The following is a 27,419-nucleotide window of genomic DNA, read 5'->3' as shown; positions in this document are numbered from 1 at the left end:
TGAGCTTCACTATTTGTTATTTATTTTTTTGAGTGATTAAATTTAGGATCAGACGGTCACACTTTGGCTTTAACTGAAGAAGGTCAAGTGTACAGTTGGGGCGATGGGGATTACGGCAAGTTAGGCCACGGCAATTGCGCCACCCACAAACAACCTGAACGAATCGGCGGTCCTTTTCAAGGCAAAATAGTTAAGTACATCAACGCAGGTTACCGGCATAGCGCTGCCATCACCGAAGACGGTTGTTTGTGGACTTGGGGTTTGTTTGTAACACTCATCTTTTATTCTACAATTTAACTGGAGTGATTTAGGAGAAGGTGATCATGGAAGGTTGGGACATGGAGATTATGCTGCACGTCACGTGCCTACCATAGTGGCCGATTTGAAAGATGTAGGCCAAGTGGCGTGCGGTAGCTCACACACTCTGGTAGTTTCTCGCGATGGTAGGACTGTCTGGTCCTTTGGGAGTGGAGAGAATGGAAAGTTGGGACATGGAGAAATCGCCAAAGTATTTGTTGTTTTTCTCTGTTCATTAGTTTTGTTTTGATGAAGCTGTTTTAAGGTGTGCAGACCCAAAGTTATTGACGCCCTTCAGGGTTTAACTATACAGAAAGTATGCGCAGCTACGTCATCTTCTTTAGCATTAACAACAACTGGGCAGGTAAGAATTTTTAGTTTACAATATTTACATTGACGGGGAAAGAGATTTTTATATGGTTTTCGGGTAATTTTAAACAATCTTGGATGGTTTAAAACACTTGTAGAAGTCTCTGGCAATTTCTATAAGTTTTGCAGTATTATTTAAAGAACTCTGGCACTTCCAAAATGGTTCTAAAGGTATCTGACAATTTGTAACAAGTCTGGGAAGGCTTAAAACACTTATAAAGTGAGTGAAGACACTTGTAGAATGACAGGTTTTGTAGAGGCTTCTTTTTAAAAGGTTCTCAATAGCATTTAGAGGTCTGATCTTTGAAATGGTCCTAGCGGCCTCTGGTAATTTAAAACAGTTCTGGGAAAGTTTAAAACAGTTGTAGAGGGCTTTGGAATTTTTTGGAAGGTTCTCAATAGAATCTAGAAGGTTGTGGAACTTTCGAAATGGTCCTAGAGATATCTGACAACTTAAAACATGTCTGGGAAGGTTTACGACACTTGTAGAGGCCCCTGACACTTTATAGAAGGTTCTCAATAGCATTTAGAGGTCTATGGAGCTTTCAAAATGGTCTTAGAGGCCACTGGCAATTTAAAACAGTTCTGGAAAGGTTTAAAACAGTTGTAGAGGCATCTGGCACATTTTTGAAGGTTCTTACTAGCATTTAAAAGTCTATGGAACTTTCAAAATGGTCTTAGAGGCCACTAGCAATTTAAAACAGTTCTGGGAAAGTTTAAAACGGTTGGAAAAGGTTCTGGAATTTTTCAGACAGTTCTCAGTAGCATTTAGAGGTCTTTAACACATTCAAATCAGTCGTAGAGGCCTTTGACACTTTAAAACAAGTCTGGGAAAAGTTTCAGACAGTTTTAGAACCTTCTGACACTTTTTAGAAGGTTTTCAATAGCATTTCGAGGTTTATGTAACTTTCATAATTGTCCTAAAGGTTTCTGGTGATTTAAATCTATTCTTGGAACGTTTAAATTGAAACTCTGCAGAAGCCTTAGTCATTTCTAATTTGTTTTTTTAAAACTTTTACTCTTATTTACACCGTTTAAGCCTAAACTATGTACGTTAGATTTCAAAATGCTTAAAGCATCTGAAACTCTCTTTAAATGTGAGCGTTTAGCGGTACTAATGTTTTTCAAGCCAATTTTTACTTCTGGAAAAGTCTTGATATGAGGATTTGTTTACTTTTTTAGCTCCCTTTTAAATTTTTGGTTACTCACAATTGTTTTAATATCCATAGGTAACTTATTGAAGAGCTTTATACACATATAGTGGGGAGTTTTTTCTGTTATTTGCAGCCGGTGTGTTGGATACATAATTTGATGGGTTAATCTTGTATTATATTTGTTTACCTGTGGATTCTGAAAAAATAAACTTCTGTTGTTGAAAAAGAACATTAAGCATTCATATATATACAGAGCGTATACTGTCATTAGTCCCATTGACCTGAAAGTGTTTCTACATGATTGCCGATAATCCATTTTTTTTATTATTCTCATAACTCGTTTTTGAGCAATAAAAATGTTCTGAACCCTACCATCTCGGCCCCAGAACATAATACCGTACTTCAGTCTGGATTCAAAATTGGCGCTATACAGAATTTTTAGACATTGCTCACTTAGATATTTACCAGTGAATCGTATTCCGTAGCAGATAGTTCCCAAAGTTTTCAAGAGTTTATCCAAATGAAAAGACCAGTCAAGGTTCTCATCCAGATAAACCCCTAGGAACCTCGTGTTTTCAGATACTGTTATGTCTTTTCCGACAATCGGGAGTCCTTCCAGTTTACCAAAGTTTGATTGTTTTGTCCTGAACAGGACTGAATCAGTTTTCTCTGCGTTCAAAATTAAGCCGTTATCAGTTCAAACTATTTTTGTCTCCAATCAACAAGTTGGTGTCATCGGCATAGTTAATAATAGTTTGCCATGGTTCATCTGCTACCGAATACAAGTCGTTTATGAAGATTACAAAGAGGATTGACCCTATAATGCTACCTTGTGCTATTCCATAATCATTCGAAAGAGTCCCTGACCTACCAGATTGACCATCTTTAGTGACAGCCACTATTTGCTGCCTGTTTTGCAAGTATGACCTTACCCACTCCAATGGTTGCCCCCTTATCCCATATTTTTCCATTTTATTTAATAAGATTTCTCGATGTAGACAGTCATAGGCCTTCGAAAGATCTAGGAATATTTCAAGTGCCGGCTCTCTATGTTCAAAGTGCTTAATGATTGATTGTATAAACTTATATAATGCCGTTTGTGTTGATTTTCCCTTTATAAATCCGTGCTGGTTTTTGTTAATTAGATTACAGTGGTTCATAAATTCTATTATTCTTTTACACATTGCCAGTTCAAAAATTTTGGAAAATCCTGGCAGAAGGCTTATAGGTCTATAGCTATTCATTATTTCTGGATCACCCTTTTTATACAATGGTTTAACAAGAGCAGTTTTTAGTTGATCTGGAAACACACCAGACTTAAAAGAATTGTTAATTATAAAACACAGTACATCTTTTAATTCGCATATGGAAAGTTTTATTAAGCTGGTTGGTATTTCGTCAAACCCACTGCTGTGTTTATTCTTAATTTCGTGCGCAAGTTAGATAGAACGTTATATAGAATGTAGAACGACTCACGCTGTTTATTTGTTCAGAAGTCACTGAACAGAGTATACTATTACTACTAAGTTGATTTGAAATTCTACAGGTTTACACTTGGGGTAGTGGTCCTACTTTAGGCATAGGCACTGCTGATGCCATATGGCTTCAGCCAATGCTCATTGAAGATTTAACACCTTATAGAATCATTGATATATCAGTAGGAGACAATCACTGTTTAGCTTTATCTGACGATCATCAAGTGAGTGAAACACTTTGCATAATTATTGCATTACAAAACTTTTGGAATGAAATAAGGTTTTTGCTTGGGGTACCAACACAATGGGACAATGCGGCCAAGGCCACACTTCCAGCCCTATAACCAGTCCCTTAAAAGTAATGGGTCTAGAAGGAGTCACGATCCGTCAAATTAGCTCCGGAACGTCACATTCGATCGCGTGGACTAGCGTTCCGTCCGAAAGCCAGCAAATCACTAGACACAAACCATTTTGCTTGGATTTGCACGAGAAAACTTTTTGCTACTTCAAAGTACGTTTCCAATACGCGATTGAAAGCGTTTAATTCAAGCGTTTCTAGGAGTTCCTGGAAAAGTACGCCAAATCTTTTGCCTACGACGACGAACACGTCCCTCAACCGTTTAAAACGCGTCAAGAGCACCAGGACTTTGTTTTGTTGACGTTAAAGCTGCTTTGTACTCATTTCCATTTGTGTATTAGTGCCAACTTGAACACCACAGTATTGGAACGACATGCCAAGGATCTTAGGACAGTTCTATTTAGGTAAGTTGCAGTGACAATAATAATAATTTTATATTAATGAGAAGCTGGTTGATAACACTTTCCAGTTATAATATAATTATTAATAAATAGTTTCGTCACTTAACACCTTTTTTTACAGCGTTTTTTATTTTTCAATTATTGCAATATTACTTTGAAACTTTTTCCAAATTATTGAAACGTGTCAGAGATTTGAAAGTATCTTAATATGCAATTTCGTCTACTCTCATTTCCTTCGTTAATTTCTTAAAAGTGTTTTAATTGAAAGAAGATTTTATTAATAATAGTCACAAATGTCGGCGATAAATTCCTTCAGTTTATAAATAGTATATGAAAGTACTACGTGAAACTTATATAACTCTGCTATTCAAGTTTTTCTGCCACTTCTTCAGACTTAAGGATATTAGAAGAACCTAAAATCGTATTCTTTCATTAAAGAAGTTTTTTTTTTATAATAATTATAATAAAAAATAGCAATTACTGCTTTGACTGCTTCTTTAAGGCAGTTTTTGATACTTTTATGGATATCATAAATAATATTGAAAAGCTTTTACTTGTAATTACTTTTTTGTAGACCTAACCTCAATAGTTAAGAAGATATTTATGATTGAAAGTATCAGGGTTTGGAAGACTGTATTAGCTGTATATCTCAGGGCCAGTTGTTTATATGGTTGCTTTCATAAAAGCTTAAATTAGAAATTTTGAATTGTATATTACTGACCAAAAATGCTTTAAAAACAGTCTGTGAAACATCTAAATCATATTGGAATGTGTCTACAAACGTTCAGAAGTTAAACTGTTTTAAATTAAACTAAATATAATGACAAAATTGTCTAAACATGGTGGATTTTTGTCAAACATCTAAATCATGTGAAAAAGTGTCTAACAATTATCAAAATTCTGACTAAAACTAATGTTATTGTCAAAATTGTCTAAAATGTTAGAAAATTTTAAGCACTTGGCAAAGATTTGTAATTTGACTAAAAATGTTGCCACAGCTGTCGTCTAAAATTGGCTAAGCTTAATGTGAAAAGTTTAAAACATGTTTGAAATTGTCTGAAATGTTTAAATTGTAGACAGCACTGCAAATCTAAATTTTTGGCATTTCAATGACCAATATTAAATCTGTCTGTATCTAAAATTATTACTATTCAATTTTATAGGAAATTTTTTCTATTTTTTCAGACTTGTAGATATAGATTCACCCGAAGAAATCCACGAACTTGCCCGTGAAGTGTTAAATATTGGCGCACCTTTACTACTCCCTCTTCTATCTGAAAGAGTTGACTTTCTCTACTCGCATTTATCGAGCGGTGACAAATTATCCCAAGGCCAACAAATGCTTTTAAGCATTATACTGAGTAGCCTGGAAGATCCGCTTCACATAGCCGCTTTACTGGGTTATGGGCCAGAGCAAAACAAAAATAAAGACTTGGACGTTAAAATGACTGTCAACCTAATGCACACCCTTCTTCAGTCGTTTACTAATAACACTGAAGAAGCTTTAGAATCAGTGTCCAACTTTTTGGCTTTGAAAAGCAAAAGTAAATGGCAAAATCCTTGGAACAGTAAAGTTTGTCACTTCCAACGACTCCTGTCTTGTCTGCAGAATCATATGCTGGCTCACTACACTTTAGACTGTCAAAACGAATGTTCTGAATATGAGGATTTCTTAGTGAATCATTTGATGAGTCTGTTTGAATTGGCTATTCATATTTTGAACAAAGCTGCGGATATTTTAGTTCGGTACCCGAATTCCCTTGAACTGCTTTACAATGTTCTGCAAGAGTCCGTGGCAGGTGCGATGCTATTCAGAGTCATTAACTCGCTACTTTTGATGCCGATCCGTTACGTTAAGTCTCTGCACAAACCGTTGCTTGAAGTGCTAAACGGTTTGGACAAGTTCAATCAGCTTTTACCTGTAGAACTTTTAATTGAAAATGACAAAGACAACTCCAGGTCTGAAACCCCCACTTTAGCCCAGCTAGCTGAACAATCATGGATTTGGATAGTAGATTTGCAAAAATCCTGTTCCATTCTTATTGGCCGGTGTTTTGGAGGGATGCTAAGGGGCAATCAACCAGAGAAAGAGGAAACTCAATGTCGCCATTGGCTAGTTAGCGAACTATTTTCTTCGGGAATCGAAAATGAAGATCTACCCGTAGAGTGTTTATCTGAACTGTCCTATGTGACTCACTGCATTAACACTATGCTAGTCACTTTTGAAAATTTACCTGAAGAAGTTCAAGAACTGTGCAAAATCGCTTTTGGTGTGCCTCAACAGTACGATGAGGCTTGCGCCGTTCCAGTAGAATCCCCCGACGATTTGTTTTCAAAAATGTCTCAAAACCACGACGCTGAAACTTTTGAGTTCGACTCCGAAGAGAAAAAAATGTTCGACAGGATCACGCGAACGTTTTTCTACGCCGTATTAAAAATTTCCGGATTTTTGGACCGTAGCGCCAATCCTGTTGCCTACAAAGAAGTGTTCAAAGCATCGGCCTCTTTACGACAAAAACTCTTCAGCATAATGTGCAGCATGAAGTTCCGGGAAGATGAGACACTCGAAGACGAAAAGGACGGCGACGACTCCAAGATAATCTCTCAAGAGAAGAATTCGTACGCTTTCTGTGAAGTGGATTTTGAGATTCTCTGTCACAAAGTCCTTCAAAGATGCCTGTTTTTGTTGATTTTTGTTAAAGGGCGCAAGATTGACGTTTCGTCCGTTCAACTAGTAGATTCGGACGAGGATATTTCGGACAAACCTTACGTGGAGTTTTACAAAATGCGTAATGATCCTGCTTTGGCAGAATTGCGGAGAACCTGCAGTTTGTGCCTTAATTTTGTTGTTAACGATAATGAGGACAAGGGTTGCTACAATCTGGCTGATAACGGTTGGAACAACGATCCGGTAGTGGTTTACAAGTCTTTGTTGAAACAAAAATCCCGAGCATTAAGCCGTTATGAAGGACTGGACCAACTACTTTTTCACTTGGTTTCGAAAGAACCTACTTTAACAGTGCTAAACTGTATTCAACATCAAATGCTGGAAGGATGTTTTGGGTTGTTTAACATTGAAGGTCAAGACGCCTTTACACCTTATCATCATTACCTCGAAGGAATTGAAAGTTCTCCTTTAGAAATTCAAGAGAAAATTCGCACAGTGGTTCAAGGAATCTACGAATTCTTAACCACTTCCTTGAAAAAGCAAGTGTCGCAAAATAGTGATAATAGGCAACTGTTACTTGTCATAGTATTTTCACTAAGCACACGTTATCAACCCAATGATTTAAGTCTGGTGATCAACAATGACTTAGTGCAAAACTTATTTGAAATGGTTAATGTTGGCTTTGTGGGGGCGCCACCATACACGAAAACTGAAATGCTCAGCATAGCTTCTTTAAAGCTTATTCACATTCTGGCAATGTCTTGCTGTATAAACTCTAAGCATTTGGACAGCGTTTCCCTGGAAATGATCGTAAACGTGTTGTACGAGCAATTTCTTAAAACGTTGGAAATATTTGATGAGTGTTGCCAAAGTTTGGATAGTGGTTTGTTTCAATGGGGAAACGACAGGCAGATGAGCGATTTTTTGCTGTTTCTACGAGTGGTTTCATCCAGTAGCAACATACAACGACTACTGGCCACCAAAAAGTGGATGTACGCCTTATTGGCTATTTTAGACACGGCCAGTTTAGGGTTGAGCTACAACTCGCAAATTAAAGTCTTAAAACCCAAACTGCTGATAATCCAACTACTACAAATAATCCTACCCAACCTGAAATCCGTTCATATTGACGACGCTTTGCGAAACCACATAGTGAGCAAGTTATTTGCACAACTAGGAAAGGAAATGTGGTCGAAATTGCAAGGGATCGACAGTCCTGCAACGAGCAAAGTGGAATGCAGCGACGATGTTTTGACAGTTAAAGATTTTAAAGAGTCTGAGGGTAATGTACCCGTGCACGACATGGGTTTTGATGCAGATAAGTGTTTTAAATGTTTTATTGAAGGTAGGTTTTGATGGAGTTTAGCTAATAGTTGTAGACACGAATGTTTCTGTGGTTTACAGGAAATCTCACTCTTGTTCACGGATCAGGGGGCAGAGGATACGGATTAGGACTTCAGTCAATTAAATCTGGGTGTTACCAATGGAAAATCCTTATTGTTAAGGAGAATCGGGGCAATGAAGGTAAGAAGTGGTCCAGTTTTAATTTGTAACATAATAAATAGCATTTAGAGGTTCATGGGCCTTTCAAAATGATCCTAGAGGGCTCAGGCGATTTAAAACAGTTCTGGGAAAGTTTAAGACAGTTGTAGAGAACTTTGCATCTTTTTGGAAGGTTCTCAATAGCATTTAGAGTTTTATGGAACTCAAAATGGTTCTAGAGGTATCTTAGAATTTAAAACAAGTCTGGGAAGGTTTAAGACACTTGTACAGGTCTCTGACTCTTTTTAGAAGGTTTTCAATAGAGGATTATGGAACTTTCAAAATGGTCCTAGAGGCCTGTGGGAATTTGAAACAGTTCTGGGAAAGTTTTAGACACTTGTAGGGGCCTTTGAAACTTTTTAGAAGGTTTTCAATAGCATTTTGAGGTTTATAGAACTTTCAAAATGGTCCTAGAGGCCTATGAGAATTTAAAACAGTTCTGGGAAAGTTTAAGACAGTTGTAGGGAACTCTGGATCTTCTTGGAAGGTTCTCAATAGCATTTAGAGTGTTGTGGAACTTTCAAAATGGTCCTAGAGATATCTGACAACTTAAAACATGTCTGGGAAGGTTTACGACACTTGTAGAGGCCCCTGACACTTTATAGAAGGTTCTCAATCGCCTTTACAGGTTTATGGAACTTTCAAAATGGTCCTAGAGGCCTCTGGCAATTTAAAACAGTTCTGGGAAAGTTTTAAACACTTATAAATACCCTGGAACTTTTTGAAAGATTCTCAATAGCATTTTAAGGTTTATGGAACTTTCAAAATGGTCCTAGAGGCCTCTAGCAATAAAAAACAGTTCTTTGAAAGTTTTAAACACATGTAGAACCCCTGGCACTTTTTAAAAAGTTTACAATAGCATTTAGAGGTTTGTGGAAATTTCAAAATTGCCCTAGAGGTTTTTGGTAATTTCCACCAATTATTGAAACGTTTAAGTTTAAAGCCGCTAATTCGTTTTTTTTAAACTGTTTCTTAATGTACACCGTTTAGGCTTAGACTTTGTACGTTGGATTTCAAAATACTTAAATCATCTGAAACCCTTTTTTTAAATGTGTGACAAGTTTACATGTGCAGCATTTGCTTTGCTGTGGTAGTTTGTGATCGGTTAAAAACGCCATAGAGTTGAGTACAAATGTCACCAGATATTGCACAATAACAGTTTGTGATTGGTCAAAAAAAAGCAGTTTCCAGCTTGACCAATCACAAACTACTCGCTGTACTGAGATTTACGCAAATTCTGTACATGTAGACTCAACATTAGCCATTTGAAAATAAAGAATTTTGTTTGTAATCCTTTTACATTCTAGGCACTTGTATTGGAGTATCAAAATATCCAGTCCGCGACTTTAGCCACCGCTCCACGTCTGATATGTGGCTATACAGAGCTTACAGCGGAAGCCTTTATCACAATGGGGAACGTGACATTTGCTTCCAAAGCTACACTCAAGGAGACTACATTACTGTAGTTCTTGATATGGACGCTAAAACCTTGAGTTTCGGTAGTTTTAATGCAAACTGTTAAGATTTCAAAAATGAGAGTCGATAATTTCAGGCAAAAACGGGGAAGAACCTAAAGTGGCCTTCGAAAACATTGACGCCACCGAGTTATATCCATGCGTAATGTTTTACAGTACTAATCCTGGCGAAAAGGTTAAAATAACTGATATGAAAGTACATGGAACCCAACGTGATGTATTACCGGGAGAACCTAATTTGGCGCCACTTCATGCAGTTTTAGCTGAAGCTTATATAGGTAATTATTATCTAATTCGAATTATTTGTATTTTTTAATTTGGGTGAATTTTAGGTTTAATCAGGAAGCTTCATAACTCCGATACTTGGACTAATGATGTGAACTTAGCTTTAAAACAGCGCCTGGACAAAATTGAGGAACTTTTCCCTAAAATAGATACGCATAACCTGGACGAGGCGTCCTCTGATGAGCTCGAAGTCATGAAAACCGACATTGAGATTAATTTACAAGAGCTGTGCACCGTGGTTTGGCCTGCTTTAAGTGTAATCGGTGGTTTGGATCGTGGTTTAAAAATGGGAGGTTTTTGCCGGCACAAAACAACCGGAAAGAAAGCTGTAGTGTTGGGAGTACTAAAAAAAGGTTTACTACAATTAATATTCCCAATTAATATTTTAAAAAATAATGATTTCAGGAGTGACCACAGTAAACGTCCAATGGGAACACGACCAAGCAGTGTCAGACGTGGCAATCTCCAATTTGGAGTTTATAGAACCTGAAGCGTTTAATGTCGCAAAGTTTTCAGGACTGAATACCGATTTATTACTGCAACTGGCCAGATTGTCAGGGATTACAGATGAAATTTCGTTTCCCTTATATGAGTTCAGTGATGAGGAAGAAACTATCCTGAACGCGGAGAGTAAAAGAAGGGCATCAGGAAATGAAGAAATGGTACATTCCAACTCAGATTCGCAAGTAAACGTTAAACCACCCCAAGATAAACGCGTGTCACGGACAGTAGAAACCTTAACCAATGAAATTGTAACAAACATTCTGGATGAGGTAACCAAAATCGCAAGTTCGCAAAGCGAAACAATTTTAAGAGAACAAAACTCGGACGTAGTAAAAAACTTGGACAGCAACACCGAAACTCTAGAATTACAAAGAAAATACGCTGCAGTCGAAGAAAAGTTTATGAAGTTAGCTTTTCTGCAATTTTCCGCTTTAAAAACTTTAGGATGTTTCGTGATGACATCCCAATTCACCGAACTGTTTCTAGTCAACGATCAAAAAACACCACAAGAAACCGACTGCCTTAGAGAAATCATGTACAGTCTGGTTGACAAAGGTATTGACCAATGCAAGCTCGAAAATATAATAACAGTGGCCGACGCTGAAAGAGTTATGAGTATCCTCCACATGAACCACGCGAAAAACAAATGCGAAGCGGACGAATCAATTAAAAGTACTCGCGAAGATGCGCAAAGTACTCCGCAAAGCTGCTCGAGCAGTAGTACTATTAATGATGAGCCTGGTTGCAGCTGGAGTCAACAAGGACTGTCTACGATCAGGTTTGGGGTTTGTTGTGTGTCTGGTTTTGGTTTGTAGCGTGGTTTTGTGCTGTAGGGTTACGGAACGGCAAAGACTACCACTAAGGTCGCCTGTTACTCTGACAGTGCAACGTTCTAGCCGGTTTCCCTGTTCTCGAACCCTGTCTTTGGGTTCTAACTCTACATCTGCCAGTCAAAGCAGGTAAGTTTTAGTTATTCCCGACTACTCTAAATTGACTATGAAACTTGTAAATTGACTTGGAAACATAAAAATTTACTGGAAAGCTTAAAAATTGACTGGAACGCATAAAATATGTAATATGACATTTCCAATGTTAGAAGTGACTAAAAAAATATGAAAATTGAATATAAAGTTTGAAAATTGACTTAGAAACTTGCAAATTAACTGAGAAACTTGAAAATGAAAACTGACTTTGAAACTTGAAAACTTTTTAAAAGTTAATGGAATGGTCATAATACAATCAATCACCCTGTACACACACACGTATACGTCGAACCGATTTTTAAATATCCTACACTGATTTTTAGGTTTTCACTAAGAAACTTAACGAAAACAATTAATTAAAAATTTTAAAAATTGACTATGGAACTTGAAAATTGATTTGGAAATGTGAAATTTTACTGAGAAACTTGGAAACATAAAAATTTACTGGAAAACTTAAAAATTGACTTGTAAACGTGACATTTAACTAAGAAACTTGAAAACGGACTTGGAAACATAAAAATTGATTGAAAAACTTGATAATTGACTTGGAAACGTGAAATTTTACTAAAAATTATAGTTCCTTAAATAAAGGAGCTACACTCACTTGAAAAATCAAATTAACAACTAACTAACTAAACAAATTAACATTAAACATGGTTAAAGCATAGCTTCTATACAGTTGTAGAAATTATATTTGGAACAAAATTACTCTGATCTGAAAAACTAAATTTAATTACCGGCAGTTTAAGTTTCTTACTTAAATTGGGTAGTTTTAAGTGTAACCTTGCTAATCCGGCTCTTCTTCCACAAAAGATCTAAGGAAAACAAGAGAAGTAAAAAATATCCTCATTTTTGGAATTTTGCAATACATTTTGTAAACGGTCCTTAATCACCAAACTGGCGAAAACGTCTAGAGATATTGGCCACAAGACACGATTAAGGATATTTTATAAAAAAAATGGCGTTGGACCGAATTTTTCATTTTTTTAATACACTTCATTCACACCCTGTATACTTGGATCCCTGGCAACTTTCAAAAAGATTATTTAGGTTATCGGAAAGAGAAAGAAAATACTTTTTAATCGGCAAAAGAATTATTACAATTGAGTCAATCAATTTAAAGAAAAAAGAGCAAAAATGTATCTGTCCCATTTTTTTGACAAGCAGTTCAGTTTCATTAATAGCTATTATTGGTGAAGTTTAGATATTAGATAAAATTACTGTTTTCCTTGAGTGGTCCAAAGGCACAACTCTAATTATCTATAAACAGATTGTCCAGATATAACGTGTTTACATCGAGCGAATCAGAAGACAACGTGTGGCGTGTAAGACAAAGACGATCAAGTTCACCACCACCTCCACCCATCGCAGTCCCATTACTAGAGATGGGTTTCACCATAAAACACATTTTGAAAGCAATCTGCGAAACGCGTAGTACTGGAGAAGTGAACGCTAGAACGGTGAATATGCTGGCAACGTGGATGTGCGAACATCCCTACTTGGAAACGAGGGTGGATTCCCCATCTACGGTCAATCCTAGCAATGTCCGGGAGATTTTAACTACTTCCAATGATTTTCTCGAACGATGTAATCGTTTTATTGATTCTAACTTAAGTCTGTAAGTATTGGGTAACGCGCGGGAATGGAAGAGTTTTTTCTTTAAATGAGGAATACAATAAAATTGGTTTTAGATGTCAAGATGTTGAGTATATGCATCGCAGAGGCATGTGGCCGAGAAGACGAGGCTGTGCCGAAATCAGGAACTTAGTGGAAAGAATGGACAGGTCATTATAATATTTTTCGACAAAATTTTGTTGAAAATTACAGCAAACTGGTGTGACAAACATTCTTTTACATTTTTTTAGGGCAATGCAAGATAGAAGACAACAGATACGTGAACGTCAGCATGTGAGAGGTGAAGCGCACCCGTTACTACGAAATTTTTGCGTTCCCCCTAACAATGGTGAAGAAACGCCACAAACTCCAGAAGTTCCCGGTAACACTTTATTAAACCGTAACATACCAAATTTTTGACCAAACGCAATTCTAGTTCCCTTATTTCAAGGATCGTCTACGACGTCTTCCACAAACGAAGAAATTGTTCAGCCTAATTTCGTTGATATTTCGAATCAGTGCGGAATATGTCCATATTGCGAACACTTGTCACCTTATTTGGACGCTCACATGTTGTCTTATCATCCAGGTTGTGGGGCTTTATGGGGCCCGGGAGTATGTGGATATATTACCGACAAGTAAGTTATTTGTAATTAAGTTTGGACAGGCATTTTTTGATTCAGGGAACAAGATTCGGTTCTCAAAAACTTACAGTTTTATTATTTTAAAGTTTCGTTTTCTGTGTTAAGTGGTTGATGACTGGAAAGTTGTTTAACTTTAATAATAACAATACAGGTTGTCAAACAGTACCTTAGACGTGTACGAAGATCATTTTGAAAATTTGCAAGTTTAGGTAATAAGTAACGGCTCTATCATGCAACTTTGGTATTTTAAATAGAACACCTTGTAGATTCTTATAAATTCAGAATTGTAAACTGTTTTTAATCATTTTTACCACTTTACAATCTTTTACCGTTTCCAAGATTTTGCTACATTTATTGAAAACACTGCATCAATAAAATTGTTCTTATTTGGTCGCAGTTTAATAAGGGTTGACAGACTATTATTACGGGAAAAAATTGATTCTAAATTATACAGGATGGCTGAAAATTAATATTTTTTTCGGCAGTCATAAAACATTGAATGTTGTGTTTTTTAAATGGAACCCCCTGTTTGTTTCTGAAAATTTCCTACTTACCTAAATTTTTGAATGGATTTTAAAATAAACACAAATTTGTCAAAAATTAACGCTTTTACGACAAAAATTCAAAATTGGGACAATATACAAGGTGTTTATTAAGTACAAACTTTAAGGGGTGATTATTTGACCAATTTTAAGCAGATAAGCCCAAATAGAACCGCAAACTTCATCATTCATTATCATTTCACAGATACAGGGTGTCAAAGTTTTTTTCTATATAGCTCCTACAGTTATTGAGCTCAAGTTTGGACTCTTTAGAGGAATCGATAGGCATGTTATTTTTATTTACAGGGGGTTTTTTTCAGTGGTCCTCTTTTTTTTACCCCTCCGAACTTTTTTGTGGTACGCCACTGCCTCCACAAAATCCTAATTTCTTGTTTAATGTAAAAACTTTTTTGCCTCTCGCATTTTTTTCATATCTGTTGCGATTCTTTTTGTGTAAAAAAATGATACTTTAACACCCTGTATCTTTTATACGAACTTTTTTTGCTTAAAATTGGTCAAAAATTTGCTTCTTAAAATTTGTACCAGTACTTAATAAATAAATATATAAACACCCTGTTAATTAAAATTGTTTTATAAGGGGCGTCGCGGTTGATGTAAATAAAGCCAATTTTTGCTTGAAACAAACGAGTTGTTTTAATGGGTTTTTTTGTTGTAAATGGTTTTTACGTCAAGCAAAAACGAGCCTTATCTACTTTGAAAATTAACCAGTTAATTGTACTGGAAATTGTTTCTGTTTGAAGACTTGTTCTATCTCTTTTTATAGTAGCAGTAAACCAAGACAGAAACTGATTGAGATTTGTGATTTTTCTTTAAAAATGGTTATAGGGTAACGCAGTTGATTTAAATAAGGTCGATTTTTGCTTCACAAACAAGTGTTTTAATGGGATATTTTGTTGTAAATGATTTTACGCCAAGCGAAAAGAAGCATTTTAACTATGAAAATTAAGACGATATATCATTTTAATGTAATTTTAATGAAAATTATATACAGGTGATTCCATTAAAAAAAAAACAATTTTCAATGTTTTTATTTTTTGTTTTTCAAATACAAGTTGTTGTGTAGATTTTACGCTTTGTGCTACAAATGTAAGACCAACTATTTGTCGAAAAACAAGAGTGAAAACGACTTGGCCAGCTTGTGTCCTGACATTATTCTCGATAAGGACGACACCGAAGCCGGCATGCAAAATTATTTGTTTGCCTTTCCGGAGTGCGATGATATGGAACAAATGAAAAGGTCTGTTTTCTTCTCACAATAGTCAACCATTGAAAATCTGACTTTGTAAATATGGTAGGGCTCTGGGGATGTCGGATCAAGATTTCTCGTTAAAAACTATTATTTTCCCTGGCCCGGATCCTTTAGGAGCAAGCGCGGTACCTAAAGTTCCACAGGAGTTTGAAAAAACTGAGGAGACTAAGACGAAGAGTATCGGCGCCCAGGCTATGGCGCTAAGCACACCATTGCAAAGAATAGTGGGTTTCAGGGACTTGACTATGTCTATAAAAATTCTACTTTGCAGGTTATTACTCAAAATATTTAAAACTTACTTGTACTACTGCGAATTACTTTATACAGGCAAATTATTTTAAACGTTTTGTCGTTACTCTCCGTATCGACTAACTATGTCAGCTTGATTTCTTGTTTGGAACTGATCGGACTAGGAGATGTAGGTAAAGTCATTCAACTAATGACGTTGACCGCCATGAACCGCGTTGAAATCACCAAAATTCAGGATTCGCCCGAATTTTTGAATTTCCGACTACCCAAAGACTTTAATCAATTAACTACTAATTTACCCAGCGCTGCAAACGCATGCTTAAAGTATCTCAGCGTGAGCATCGCTGCTTTGGCTCAGAACGACTTAAAATCCTCGAATTTAGTTGTACATATTTGTACCAAAGAGTTGTTAATGGGCGCTCTTCGTGCGCCAAAATCAGGTACAAATTTTAATTAATCTCTTTAAAAAATATTTTACACATATGGTTTGATAGGCTTTGCCGTCACTCAAGCTTTAGTAAACATACTTGCTACCCATGGAGGTTGTTCTTTGATGGATTTGCCAAAAGAGGAAGTATGTTTGAGTCCTCCTAATGACAGATTCCGCGTCGGGCCTTTGACGTTGGCTAACGCTCTTTCTGCTTATATTCTCTCAAACAGGTGAGTTTGATTTTTTATTTTTAATAATTATTGTATTCAATAGTAGTACATAACTCTGGTTGGGACGACTGTCGATAATCGTTGGTTCTAAATCAGTACTTTGTACTTTACTAGATCGGTTGGAACAAACTGTCATGATTATTATCATCCTGAAGATGAGATTTACTCAAATCTCCCACACCTCCCCTATGATAATATCGTCATAACTGGCATCAGATTCACCCTGATCATTCATTCTAATATTCCAGTAAATAAAGAAAATTTAAATAAATAAGCTTGAATAAAAATTCTATTATAGGGATGCCAAGTTATTTTTAAGGTAAATAACTAAACCTATCTAACTTACTTTCTACCTAAAAATCCTGCTTCTAAATATATCATTGAAACTACAAATATCTTTAATACAAAAAATTACAAACTACTTACAACTAATACTCTTCGTCAAAGAGTCGAAATTGTCCAAAATAAACCGTCAGTTGACCAATCTTTTTCTTTTTCGTTGGGGTGGATTTTTAACTGCAAAGGCTGTATCTCGGTAACAGCCGGGAGGCCTCCTCGGTTATCGATTTAACCACTTCTGGAATATGTCCTCTATCACAATCTGCTCCATGTCATAACGTGGACTAGACTACAGTAACTTCCGTTCCGGAAGGAAACAGCTTTCTAAGATCCCCTGATCTTCAATAGTCTGATTTTTGATCGATTTTTTTAGAAAACTCACTTTCCAGCACTAATTAAAAGTCTCTCTTGACAATCAACAACCAAAAACCAAAAAAACCTTTTTTCCCACCTTCTACCTCCACGTACCACCTTTTTCACCTCCTTTGAAGTTCATCAAGTAATACTGTTAATTTTCTTAATAACTACATACAATCTTACTAAAACTAACTGTAATGGTAAACACTTGACATCCCTACAAAAATGTACCTTTTCTATAAATTAAAAAAATTAATTTTCTTGAAAAAAATCCTTAGACAAGTTCTTGCTGTGATAATTCACAAAAAAAATATGTTTAACTAGAGAAAATCAGTGTAAAAAGTGATCATTTTGAATGGTTCGGATTTAGCTTGATTTACTTGAATTCTTTGTTGTGGAAAACTGTTTTCGAATTTTTTTTTACCAAAAGCTTAAAATGTACTTATAATTAATAAGCTAAATAAGCTCTAAACGGATTTTTACAGTCTTAAGTTTCTTGTAATTAAGACTTAATAATAATCTTCAGGGTTACTAAACGCGACACTGAATGGGCGGCCCAACAACTATTCAAATGCATAGCGACTAAAGTACAAATAATGTCAGGATCTAGTTTGGAACAAGTTAATTTTGCCGACCTCTCCGGCACAATGCCTAAGCAGGACGTGACTTCTTTAGATGGTAAAATTTACATTTGTGGGTAAACGAGTTTTTGGCAAAACGAAAATCTTCTAGGTCACGATAATAGAGTGAGCAGTTTGGCCTGGCACGAGGAAAGCTCACTTTTAGCATCGGCCGGCTACGATGGAACCGTCAGACTTTGGACTGTCAAACCGGATAAACAACCAATGTTGGATTTCACGTTTGTTTTCCGTACTAGCGAGGACACTTTCGGGAACGACTTACAAGGGAAACTGATTGGACATTTGTGCTGGTCACCAAAAGGAGATTATTTAGCCGCCGCTCTGGATAGCGTGGTCAATATTTGGCCGGTGAAAAAGTCTGACCAGTCTGAAGGTTACGATTGGTTGATTGAGGAACAGAAAGAGTTTATCACTATAATGTGTTGGCCTAAAACGAAAAACGAAGAAGTGATCGACAGGGAAAATCTCCTGATCGGGAAAATTGATGGTTTGATCAAAATTTGCGGTGTTTAGACTGGTTTAGTAAGGTTAAACTTGCAGGCACCCTAACTATTCTAAGTGTTCTGAAGGAGTCGGGTAAAATTGAAGTATTAATGAACTTATCTTTTCCTCATTCGGTGGTTCACGTTGACTGGCACTACGAAGGGTCGTATTATGCTGTTGGTTATTTAGACGGAACTTTGAAGCTTGGTAGCTTAAACTTTGATTCTAACATAATCTCAGTACAAGCCCATGATAGTTCTGTAGCTTACTTGGAATGGGACCCTAAAGGTTTGTTTTTTTTCACAGTTTTGCTTTAAAATCAGTGTGTTATTTGCGTAGGTGTGTTTTTGGCTACCATATCAGCGGATATGTCTTGTAAACTTTGGTGTCTGTTTGATGATAAACTAGTGCTTCAGCACACTATAATGCCCACTCACGAGCCTGTGAGTCTTACTTGGTCACCTTTAATAGCTAAAGATGGTACTTTACTTCTTGCTGTGGGGACTAGTTATGGCACAGTCAATTTATGGAAGGTAAAGTTACTTTATTGGTGTAGAAACATCCTTATATTTCCCACTTTTAGATTCCTGGATATAAAAACTTGAAAAACGAGACACCTTCTTTGATGTTTTCCTCTCAGGGACATTCTTACAATGCTGTAACCACCCTGTCAATACATTCTAGCGGCTTATTGTTAGCTAGTGGTTGTTTGAAAGGTAAGTCAAAACCTTGATTTGATAGAATACCCTTTAGTGCCTGTTTACCGGACACTTCCAAGTCGATTTTAAGTACAACTTAAGGTAAGCCGAGGATTAAATGTGACAGATTAGGTCTAAACTAAATTAAACTTATCTAAGCTGTTTTTAAACTCAACTTAGCCAATGTTGGGAAAACGGACATAAATAAGCTATATCTAATCTAATTCCTGGACTAGTAGATTAAGTGTTCCAATCTGGGTGCGTATTCTTGAAACGACGGAAGTGAGTTATCAATAGAAAGGTCTGAAGAATGTGACAGAAACCCGCCATTGTCAGTTTCTTCTGTCACATTCTATCAACACTTCTCTTGAGAATTTCGTTCCCTGTTTTCAAGAATTAGGGCCTGGTGCATATTATTGCACCGGGTTGGGTGTTTATGGTGGATTTTCTTGCACCTGGTGCATTCATTTGTCAATTGTCAAATGTGGAGGTTTTTAAATATCATTAATGTCATTCACATGATACAAAGGTTTTAACAGAAAGTAATTCCTGATTTACAAAAGTTCAGTATAACATGATTTGAAAACCTACTAGGAAGAAGCAACAGTTATTAAACCCTGATTTTTGCAACTTTTGAGCACATTATGACAGTTTGAAAGAGACAAAATTGCTTGTCAAACCCACTAGAAGTGAAAAAATTACTGTTTTAAATACATGTTTGGAGTTCTCATTAAATTTCACAGTCAGGGACTAAATCGCCAAACCTACTTGGAGTGAGAAAATTACTGTTTTAAGTACATTTTTGGAATCCTCATTAAGTTTCCTATCCAATAATCTAAAAAAAAACAGTAACAAAATTGGAACAGTCAGGAAGAAAATCGATGTCAAAGTTTTAACTGACAGAAACACAGTTTGAAAGGAGAGTCAGTGACAAAATCGCCTATATAACCAACTTGGAGTAAGAAAATTACTGCTTTAAGCACATTTTTGGAATCCCCATTAAATTTCCTATCGAATAACCTAAAAAAACACTACAGAATTTGATTCAGTGAGAAAGAAAATTGGTGTCAAAGTTTGAACTGACAGAAACACAGTTTGAAAGAACAGTCAGGGAAAAAATCGTCTGTAAAACCCACTTGGAGTGAGAAAATTACTGTTTTAAGCACATTTTTGGAATCCTCATTAAATTTTCTATCCAATAACCTAAAAAAAACAGTAACAAAATTAGAACAGTCAGGAAGAAAATCGATGTCAAAGTTTTAACTGACAGAAACACAGTTTAAAAGGACAGTCAGTGACAAAATCGCCTGTAAAACCAACAACTTTAAATCATTAATCATCATCATTTTTCGGGCTACATGACTGTTTTATTTAATTTGAATTTTGACAGTTTCAATTTGCCGTTCCGCAATATTTACAAGTTTAAAACATGTATTACTTGGGGTCACGTGAAACACCCTGTATCTAAGCATAAAGTGTAGATCAACGAGGATATAATACTAAAGGATTAATTTAATTTACCAATGACTTCCATCTCTCAGACATAATTAGACACTTGGACAGAAAAAAATCTTTCTACCCTAGAAACAGGAAATGACGACTTGTTCTAACAATATGAACCTTTTATTTCATAAAAACATTACTTCTGTGTATATTAATTCCGTTTCTTGGTACCAGTATATTTGAATTCCGCGTTTTATTAAATTTTAGTGATTGTCAACGTACAAATTTGATGCTCTATATACTTTTACTTGTTTGGGTAATAATATTCATTGACCGACTGAAAGCAGTAGGCAGTAACAAATAATACTGGAAATTGGAAAAAAAACTTCAGGAACCTTTCAAATGTGATATGAATGCCACAAAACGACAAGATTTTCACAGGCTGCAGAGTGCAGGTTAGCAAACCAACCCAGCTTGAAGACAGTTTCTCTGGGCGATCTAGATACTTTTAGACAACCCGTTCATAATCTTCGAACACTCTCCTTTACTATTATATCGCCGTTGGTGTAGATAGTGCCTACACACTTAAAAAAAAACATTGTTTAAAACAATAATTACATTTATTTCAAAATGTTTGGAGCAGGTCCCACTGGCGTAGTGAACATTTGGTCTCTGCACGACGGTAGTCTCGTTTACACTACAACTGGCACTGGCGGTGTAAACACGAACGGTCTAAAATGGATCGACCCTATTAACAGCCTAGCAATAGCGTTTTCCCGGTCAAAAAGTGTCAATCTACTGAGTTACAGCCTTGCAGATTTGAATAAAAACTTACCCTTAGCTGTAGTGCGGTGTGCTTTGATGAAGAAAGGTGTCCGAGGTAAAGACAGTTATTGATTAGTACGTTAGTGATTTCAAATTGTTCTGGTTGTAAGCAGGTATGAAAAATTTGCCATTCTTCAAACATTTGGTGACTCAATTACCTAAAATTCTGCTGAATCAATATAATTCGGAAAAGTTGCACGTATCGACTGGGACCCGTCTGATGCACAGCGTTTACCTAAAAAGCCTGGCCTCATTAGCCATTATTTTAGATTTAGAAAAAGTTATTTGCTACAAACTGTCGCCATTTAACGACAAGAATGACGTAGAAATAGTGCAGGACTATCACTGGCTGCATACGTTTAGTATAGCAGCACAAATGGCGGATAGTTTAGTTAAAAGGTTTGGCTACCAGTGTGAAAACCAGTGTTGAAACTTATAACAAAATATCTACAGGAATGACTTGCCGGACAACGTCGTGAACTTAGCGCAAGTTTTAGACGAAGAATTCCATCCATTCGCTTTATTCAACGGACTTTGGACTATAAAGCAGGACGAACAAATTATGCAGTGGTCTTCACAAAGACCGCAAGACTGGGAAATCGGTGGCAAGTGCAAGGTAATGGTAAAAGACCGCAATAATTGAATTGTAAAAGTGGTTGTAGTGAGTTTTTTTGGGTATTAATTAACAGAAAGAAGAGCCTAAGAAAACAGTTGTTTCTGTTATTACCTAACGACCAAAAAACCCACTACAACTACCTTTACAATTTACAAGTTACGTTGTTACTAACATTGGGTGTTTCAAGGCTTTCATGTGGGGCTCAGACAGACACGGCCAACTAGCCGAATTAGGATTCAGCGCTTCGGCGCCGATGCCGGTCGAATCGTTTTCCATTGCTAGCAAAATCGTTTGCGGCCAAAACTGCACCTTTGTCATTACAGCAAATGGCACAGTGATGGCTTGCGGCGAAGGCAGTTACGGCAGACTGGGTCAGGGAAATTCGGACGATCTTCATGCTTTGAGCGTGATTTCGAGTCTGCAGGGTTTCGTTATCACTGATTTGGCAACGTCGGTGGGATCTGACGGTCACAGTTTGGCTTTGGCCGAGAGCGGCGAAGTGTTTTCTTGGGGCGACGGCGATTATGGCAAGTTGGGACATGGAAATAGCGACAGACAGCGTCGACCTAGACAAATTGAGGCTCTGCAAAATGTCGAAGTTGTTCAGGTAAGTTCTGTTTTTCTGAACGATCGGTATATTTTCATATTTGTTTTTAACGGCTTTCTTCGTAAAAATTTGTCTTAACGAACAGTTGTGATTTTAGCATGAAACACCTGTTATACAGGGTGGTCCAGTTTTAAGTGTCAATAATTCACCATTTGATAGCTAATCAAAAAATAAGTTGACTTGCATTATGTCATTTTTCTGAAAAACGTTTCCTAAGGAAGATACAGTCCTCCAAATTTCCATTTAAAAAATCGTTTTATTGTTTAAAACTGAACATTCAAGACTTGTGAAAGTCCAAATTTGTATTGAATAGTCTAAAAACTTGCTTTTTACTACTAGGAATGGTCTTATGATTCGCTTTCTCAGACTGCCATCCTGGTTGAGTGTCTGAAACTGGCATTCAAGAACTAAAAAAGTCCGGAAATCAAGACAAACATTGTATTGTGCATGAAACTCATTTTTTACTACTAAAAATAATATAAAAGTTGACTTTTAATGCTAGAACTGACTTTACTAGGATTAAAGAGAGTCCAAAAGTATATTTTCAAGACTTTAATTGGTGTACAACTCAATTTTCTGGACTGGACAACAAGTCTAGAAGTAAATTAAATTTTCGGACTATTTTATTTCTAAGAATTAGTTCTCAAGACTATTATTGTAGCATTTGGTACCAAATTTTTTTTATTTTTATTACTGAAGAAACTTGACTTTTGGAAATAGTCTTAAACTCGATTTTTCAGTCTTAAAAGGCACTAAAAACAGTCTGAATTTCTTAGAGATGCTACAATTTATTGCACCTATGAGTGTAGAAGTCAATTTAATAGTGAAGAAGCTTGAAATAACATTTTCAAGACTATGGTCAGTGGACAAACTGGCTTTTAGGCTTGATAAGTCAAAAAATTTGTAAAGATAGCTTGAAACTCGATTTGAGGCACTGAAAACAGCCTTAAAACACTAAAAACGATTCTAGTTTATCAAGAAATACCCGAATTTTTAGCACTGAGGTGTCTAGAAGTCGATTTAATAGTGACAAAGCTTGGAATGCCATTTTAAGTCTATGAAGAATGTAAAAAATGTTTTTTAAGTTTGCTAATGTCAATAACTTGGGGAAGATAGTTTTGAAACTCGATTTTCCAAGCTGAAAGCTGTTTTGAAGCACTAAAAATAGTCCAGAAGTCGAAGAAAATGAAAAGCAAAGTAAAAAGCACGAAAAGTTCGTTTTCAAGACAATTTTCATGAATCTAATATGTCCTGCATCTAAGACTATTTTCAAAACTAAAATATTGAAATTTGTTCAAATTATGAAAACTTACTTCAAATGCAAATTTGAAGCTTCTGATGTCACTTTTCATTAGTTCAGTCACATTTTGGGGTTCAAGTCAATTTTTAAGGTTTAAATGTATGAATTTGTTGTAACAAATTCTTGAAAAAGTAGTTTTTATGCCTACAAGTCAATTTTTAGTAGTAGTATTAAAGTCTCTCGATTTGCATGAAAACTGGTTACAAACACAATTTTTAAGCTTCTGAAATGTTTATCTTTTCTAATTCAATTTTCAAAACTAAAGTCTTTTAGTTTGTCTTGAAACTATGAAAACTGGCTACAATAATATTTTTTAAACTTCTTAAGTGAATTTTCCGTTTCCAAGACAATTTTTAAGTTGGGTTAGGTTAGTTTTGGGTCTTTGACCGTAATAACGTGTAATAAAGTGCTTGTTCCAAATTTGATCAATATTGCTCCAACGGTCTGACAGTTATGAGAAAAAAAACATTTTTTAAACAGAAATTTGAAGGACTGTATTTTTCTTAGGAAGCACTTTTCAGGAAAATGACATAATGAATGTCAACTTATTTTTTAATTGGCTATGGATTGGTGAATTATTGACATTTAAAACTGGACCACCCGGTATATAAAAAAAACATTTTTTTCTCAGGTGGCTTGTGGATTTAAACACAGTGCTGTAGTAACAAGCGACGGAAAACTATTTACTTTTGGTAATGGCGACTACGGTCGTCTGGGACTTGGTAGCACTTCGAATAAAAAACTCCCAGAAAGAGTGACTGCTTTGGAAGGTAACCAAGTTTTCAATATTCACCACATACATTGTGTCTGAACGGTCTGTGCAGGTTATAAAATCGGTCAAGTGGCTTGCGGTCTCAACCACACCGCTTGCGCATCACAAGACGGGATGGACGTTTGGACTTTCGGTGAAGGAGATTACGGCAAACTTGGTACCAAAACGCATGTGAATGCGTTGGTTTGGTTCTAAAAGCTTTCGTAACTTTAGGTTTGGGACACACAACCACCAAGTCCATACCACAAAAAGTGGAGTCGTTATGCGGGACTGGACTCAAAAAAGTTGGCTGCGGAACTAATCTAACTGTGTTCCTGACGAAAAGTGGCAAATTATACGTTTGCGGAGTTGACAGAGTAAATTTGCTATTTTTAATTGATTAGTATAGTAATTCAAAGCGATTTTAACTCTCAGCCTCCTTGGAACACATATGCAAGAGATAAACCGTTTTACCTCCCTCATCAGTTAAGCAATTTAGAAGATTACTTTGTGGAGGACTTTGCTATCGGTACCGAGCATGTTCTAATTTTAAGCCGATGTGGAAAAGTACGGTGCAATTACCGACTATAAACTTAATCTTACATGATGAGTTTACAGGTTTTTGGCTGGGGAGTAAACTCCGAAGGTCAATGCGGCCCTACGCAAATGTCTATAATCCGAGACCCTGAAATTATTGCTGAACTATCTAATAAGGGAATCAAACAAATATCTACAGGTTAGACTAATGCTCAACTGTAGTTGGTTGATATAAAGTGATTTATTTTTAGGAAGAACGCATAGTGCAGCTTGGACCGCCCCTTCTTTACCAAAACGAGCCCCTGGCGTTAGCCAAACGTTAACTTTTGGTTTGCCTAAAGAAATTCCACCCCAATATGATCTTTTACAAGGATTATCGATTAAATCAATTCAGGCGAGGTAAGTAATGTTATAATTTTTAAGTTTAGTACCACTCTGTACTGATTTAGTTAGTTTAAGTAAAAGACCGTTTTGCAGTGATCTAAAGATGTATTTTAAAATTGTTTTACCTTTCGAGTAACACTTTGAGTATATAGTCAAAATTTTACCCATTTTAAATCTCAGTTAAACACGTAAAAACCTGCAAATGCTTTGCAAAATTGCGCATTTTGAAATGACTATTTTTCAATATTTGATCAGGAAGCATGTTCACTCATCATTCACACTAAAGCAGCTTGTTAATTAACAACATTTGACAAAAATTACTGACTGATTTTCATAGGTTATATCCCGAAACGTTCATTTTGCTTGGAAAATGATTGAGACTAAATAATTCGACGATAAAATCCTGAGACCGCAGGTCGAAGGATTTTTTCCAAAGAATTATTTAGTCGAAACCATTTGCCTAAAAGAAAAATTTTGCAAAAAACCTACCAATGCACATTTTACGTGATAAAACGTGAACGCCGAGGGGTATATGTCAAGATTATTTCCTGAAAACTCACATTTTAGTTTATTAACAAGAAAACACCTTAGTTAGAACACAAATACTAAACTAAACGTGATGAAATTAATGATAATATTGAACTCACCCCAGCAGACGACAGATTTTCGTTCAGCCATGTATATTTTTGTTTACATTTCAGATTGACAATCAGACGTCATAATATTTTAATTCATGTAATTTTTTAATGGAAACTACGTTATAGTGATTTATTAATTGTTAATATTGAAGAAAATAGCTTAAATTTTATATGTGTCTAAATCCCGTTTCGTTTAATATCAAATGTTCTTCAAAAAAACGTATTCGAAAAAGGTAGGAGGTGTTTATTCAGTGTAAAATTTTAGCAACTAGGGATTTATTCAGTATATAACGGCTCTCATTGGTCGAACTAGAAAGGTTTATTGAATTTTATTGGCTGCTAGTACAATGAGGGAAATAATCAGTATTTTTTGTTGGTATATTTCCATTTAAAATCGACATTTTGCAGCATATTTGCAAGCAAGAAACACACTGGAAATTTTAAATTGTTCTAGAAACTAAACTAAGAAAGATACAAAATTTATTGTTACTAAAATGCTTAAGTTTGATTTGAGAAAAGTGTCATTTGTATATTTTCACTCTGATTATGTCTTTTGGAACTACATTGAACGCTGACTTGAGGAGAATCTCTGCCTACTTGTTTTCTTAAATCTCAAAAAAGTTCGACTCGTTCTAACTTACACAAATGACATTTTTGAGTATATCTACTTAAGTTTGGGAACACGAATTTAATTCTTTTCAGACTGAAATTCCTGTATAACTTCTCCGATAAACTGTACTCCTGTTGGACCTTGATGCCCTTAAGTTCCCAGCAAGCCGAGTTCAACGTCCCGCCCTTGGAAGGACTAATTTCTCATAAATTAAGGCCACTTCTTGCCCCTCGAGTTTATACTTTGCCGTTTGTTCGCTGTATAGGTAAAACTATGGTACAAGGCAAAAATTACGGCCCGCCTATTGTTGTAAGACGAATTTCTCAAGAAGGTAAGTTTTATGTTAATAATAATAGGTATTTCAAGTATTCTGGGTATTTTGGATCTTTCTGCACTCCTACTTAAATAATAATAATAATATAAATTTATTACTTTCCATAAAAATGATAACACAAAATTATGATTATTATGTTACATTAGAAAATTTGGGAAAGCAAAAGTTCATGTTATTGCAGAGATTTGTAGAAACAGATACTGTAGCAAAAAACAAAATACAACATAATAACAATAATAGTGACTCTAAAAATCACGAAATTATACTATAACAGGTAACACAGGATAGGAAAATCTACATTTGTTGCAAAAAGTTCATTCACTGGCATAACAATAAAGAATTTCCCAGAAACGTTTTAAAATTATT

General features: G+C 35.9%; 1 protein-coding gene across 2 annotated transcripts in view; it reads left to right on the top strand.

Moving 5' to 3' along the window:
* The window catches only part of LOC145735450 (putative E3 ubiquitin-protein ligase HERC1), a 33,971-nt gene that overhangs the window by 2,881 nt on the left and 3,671 nt on the right, over positions 1-27,419 (top strand). The window contains exons 8-44 of one of the 2 annotated variants that reach the window (XM_081989358.1): positions 53-259; positions 312-508; positions 563-661; positions 3,367-3,519; positions 3,576-3,806; positions 3,855-4,057; positions 5,240-8,067; positions 8,127-8,246; positions 9,572-9,763; positions 9,817-10,017; positions 10,072-10,377; positions 10,430-11,306; positions 11,362-11,487; positions 12,782-13,129; positions 13,203-13,295; positions 13,377-13,507; positions 13,562-13,763; positions 15,396-15,569; positions 15,628-15,852; positions 15,909-16,270; positions 16,325-16,490; positions 17,713-17,864; positions 17,919-18,314; positions 18,368-18,598; positions 18,650-18,843; positions 18,894-19,026; positions 21,095-21,331; positions 21,390-21,675; positions 21,730-21,892; positions 22,080-22,499; positions 24,431-24,569; positions 24,624-24,728; positions 24,785-24,927; positions 24,986-25,117; positions 25,169-25,286; positions 25,339-25,486; positions 26,812-27,050. In XM_081989358.1, coding sequence (XP_081845484.1) covers positions 53-259; positions 312-508; positions 563-661; positions 3,367-3,519; positions 3,576-3,806; positions 3,855-4,057; positions 5,240-8,067; positions 8,127-8,246; positions 9,572-9,763; positions 9,817-10,017; positions 10,072-10,377; positions 10,430-11,306; positions 11,362-11,487; positions 12,782-13,129; positions 13,203-13,295; positions 13,377-13,507; positions 13,562-13,763; positions 15,396-15,569; positions 15,628-15,852; positions 15,909-16,270; positions 16,325-16,490; positions 17,713-17,864; positions 17,919-18,314; positions 18,368-18,598; positions 18,650-18,843; positions 18,894-19,026; positions 21,095-21,331; positions 21,390-21,675; positions 21,730-21,892; positions 22,080-22,499; positions 24,431-24,569; positions 24,624-24,728; positions 24,785-24,927; positions 24,986-25,117; positions 25,169-25,286; positions 25,339-25,486; positions 26,812-27,050 — 10,677 coding nt within the window. Of the gene's footprint in view, positions 1-46; positions 260-311; positions 509-562; positions 662-3,366; positions 3,520-3,575; positions 3,807-3,854; positions 4,058-5,239; positions 8,068-8,126; positions 8,247-9,571; positions 9,764-9,816; positions 10,018-10,071; positions 10,378-10,429; positions 11,307-11,361; positions 11,488-12,781; positions 13,130-13,202; positions 13,296-13,376; positions 13,508-13,561; positions 13,764-15,395; positions 15,570-15,627; positions 15,853-15,908; positions 16,271-16,324; positions 16,491-17,712; positions 17,865-17,918; positions 18,315-18,367; positions 18,599-18,649; positions 18,844-18,893; positions 19,027-21,094; positions 21,332-21,389; positions 21,676-21,729; positions 21,893-22,079; positions 22,500-24,430; positions 24,570-24,623; positions 24,729-24,784; positions 24,928-24,985; positions 25,118-25,168; positions 25,287-25,338; positions 25,487-26,811; positions 27,051-27,419 lie in introns of both variants that reach the window. The other variant, XM_081989357.1, reaches the window with a different exon arrangement.

The sequence above is a fragment of the Ips typographus genome, linkage group LG11, assembly GCF_016097725.1.
Source record: "Ips typographus isolate SLU linkage group LG11, UJ_Ityp_2.0, whole genome shotgun sequence".
NCBI lineage: Eukaryota > Metazoa > Arthropoda > Insecta > Coleoptera > Curculionidae > Ips > Ips typographus.
Note: the sequence above shows the minus strand (reverse complement) of the source record. Positions and strands in the feature narration are given on the sequence as shown.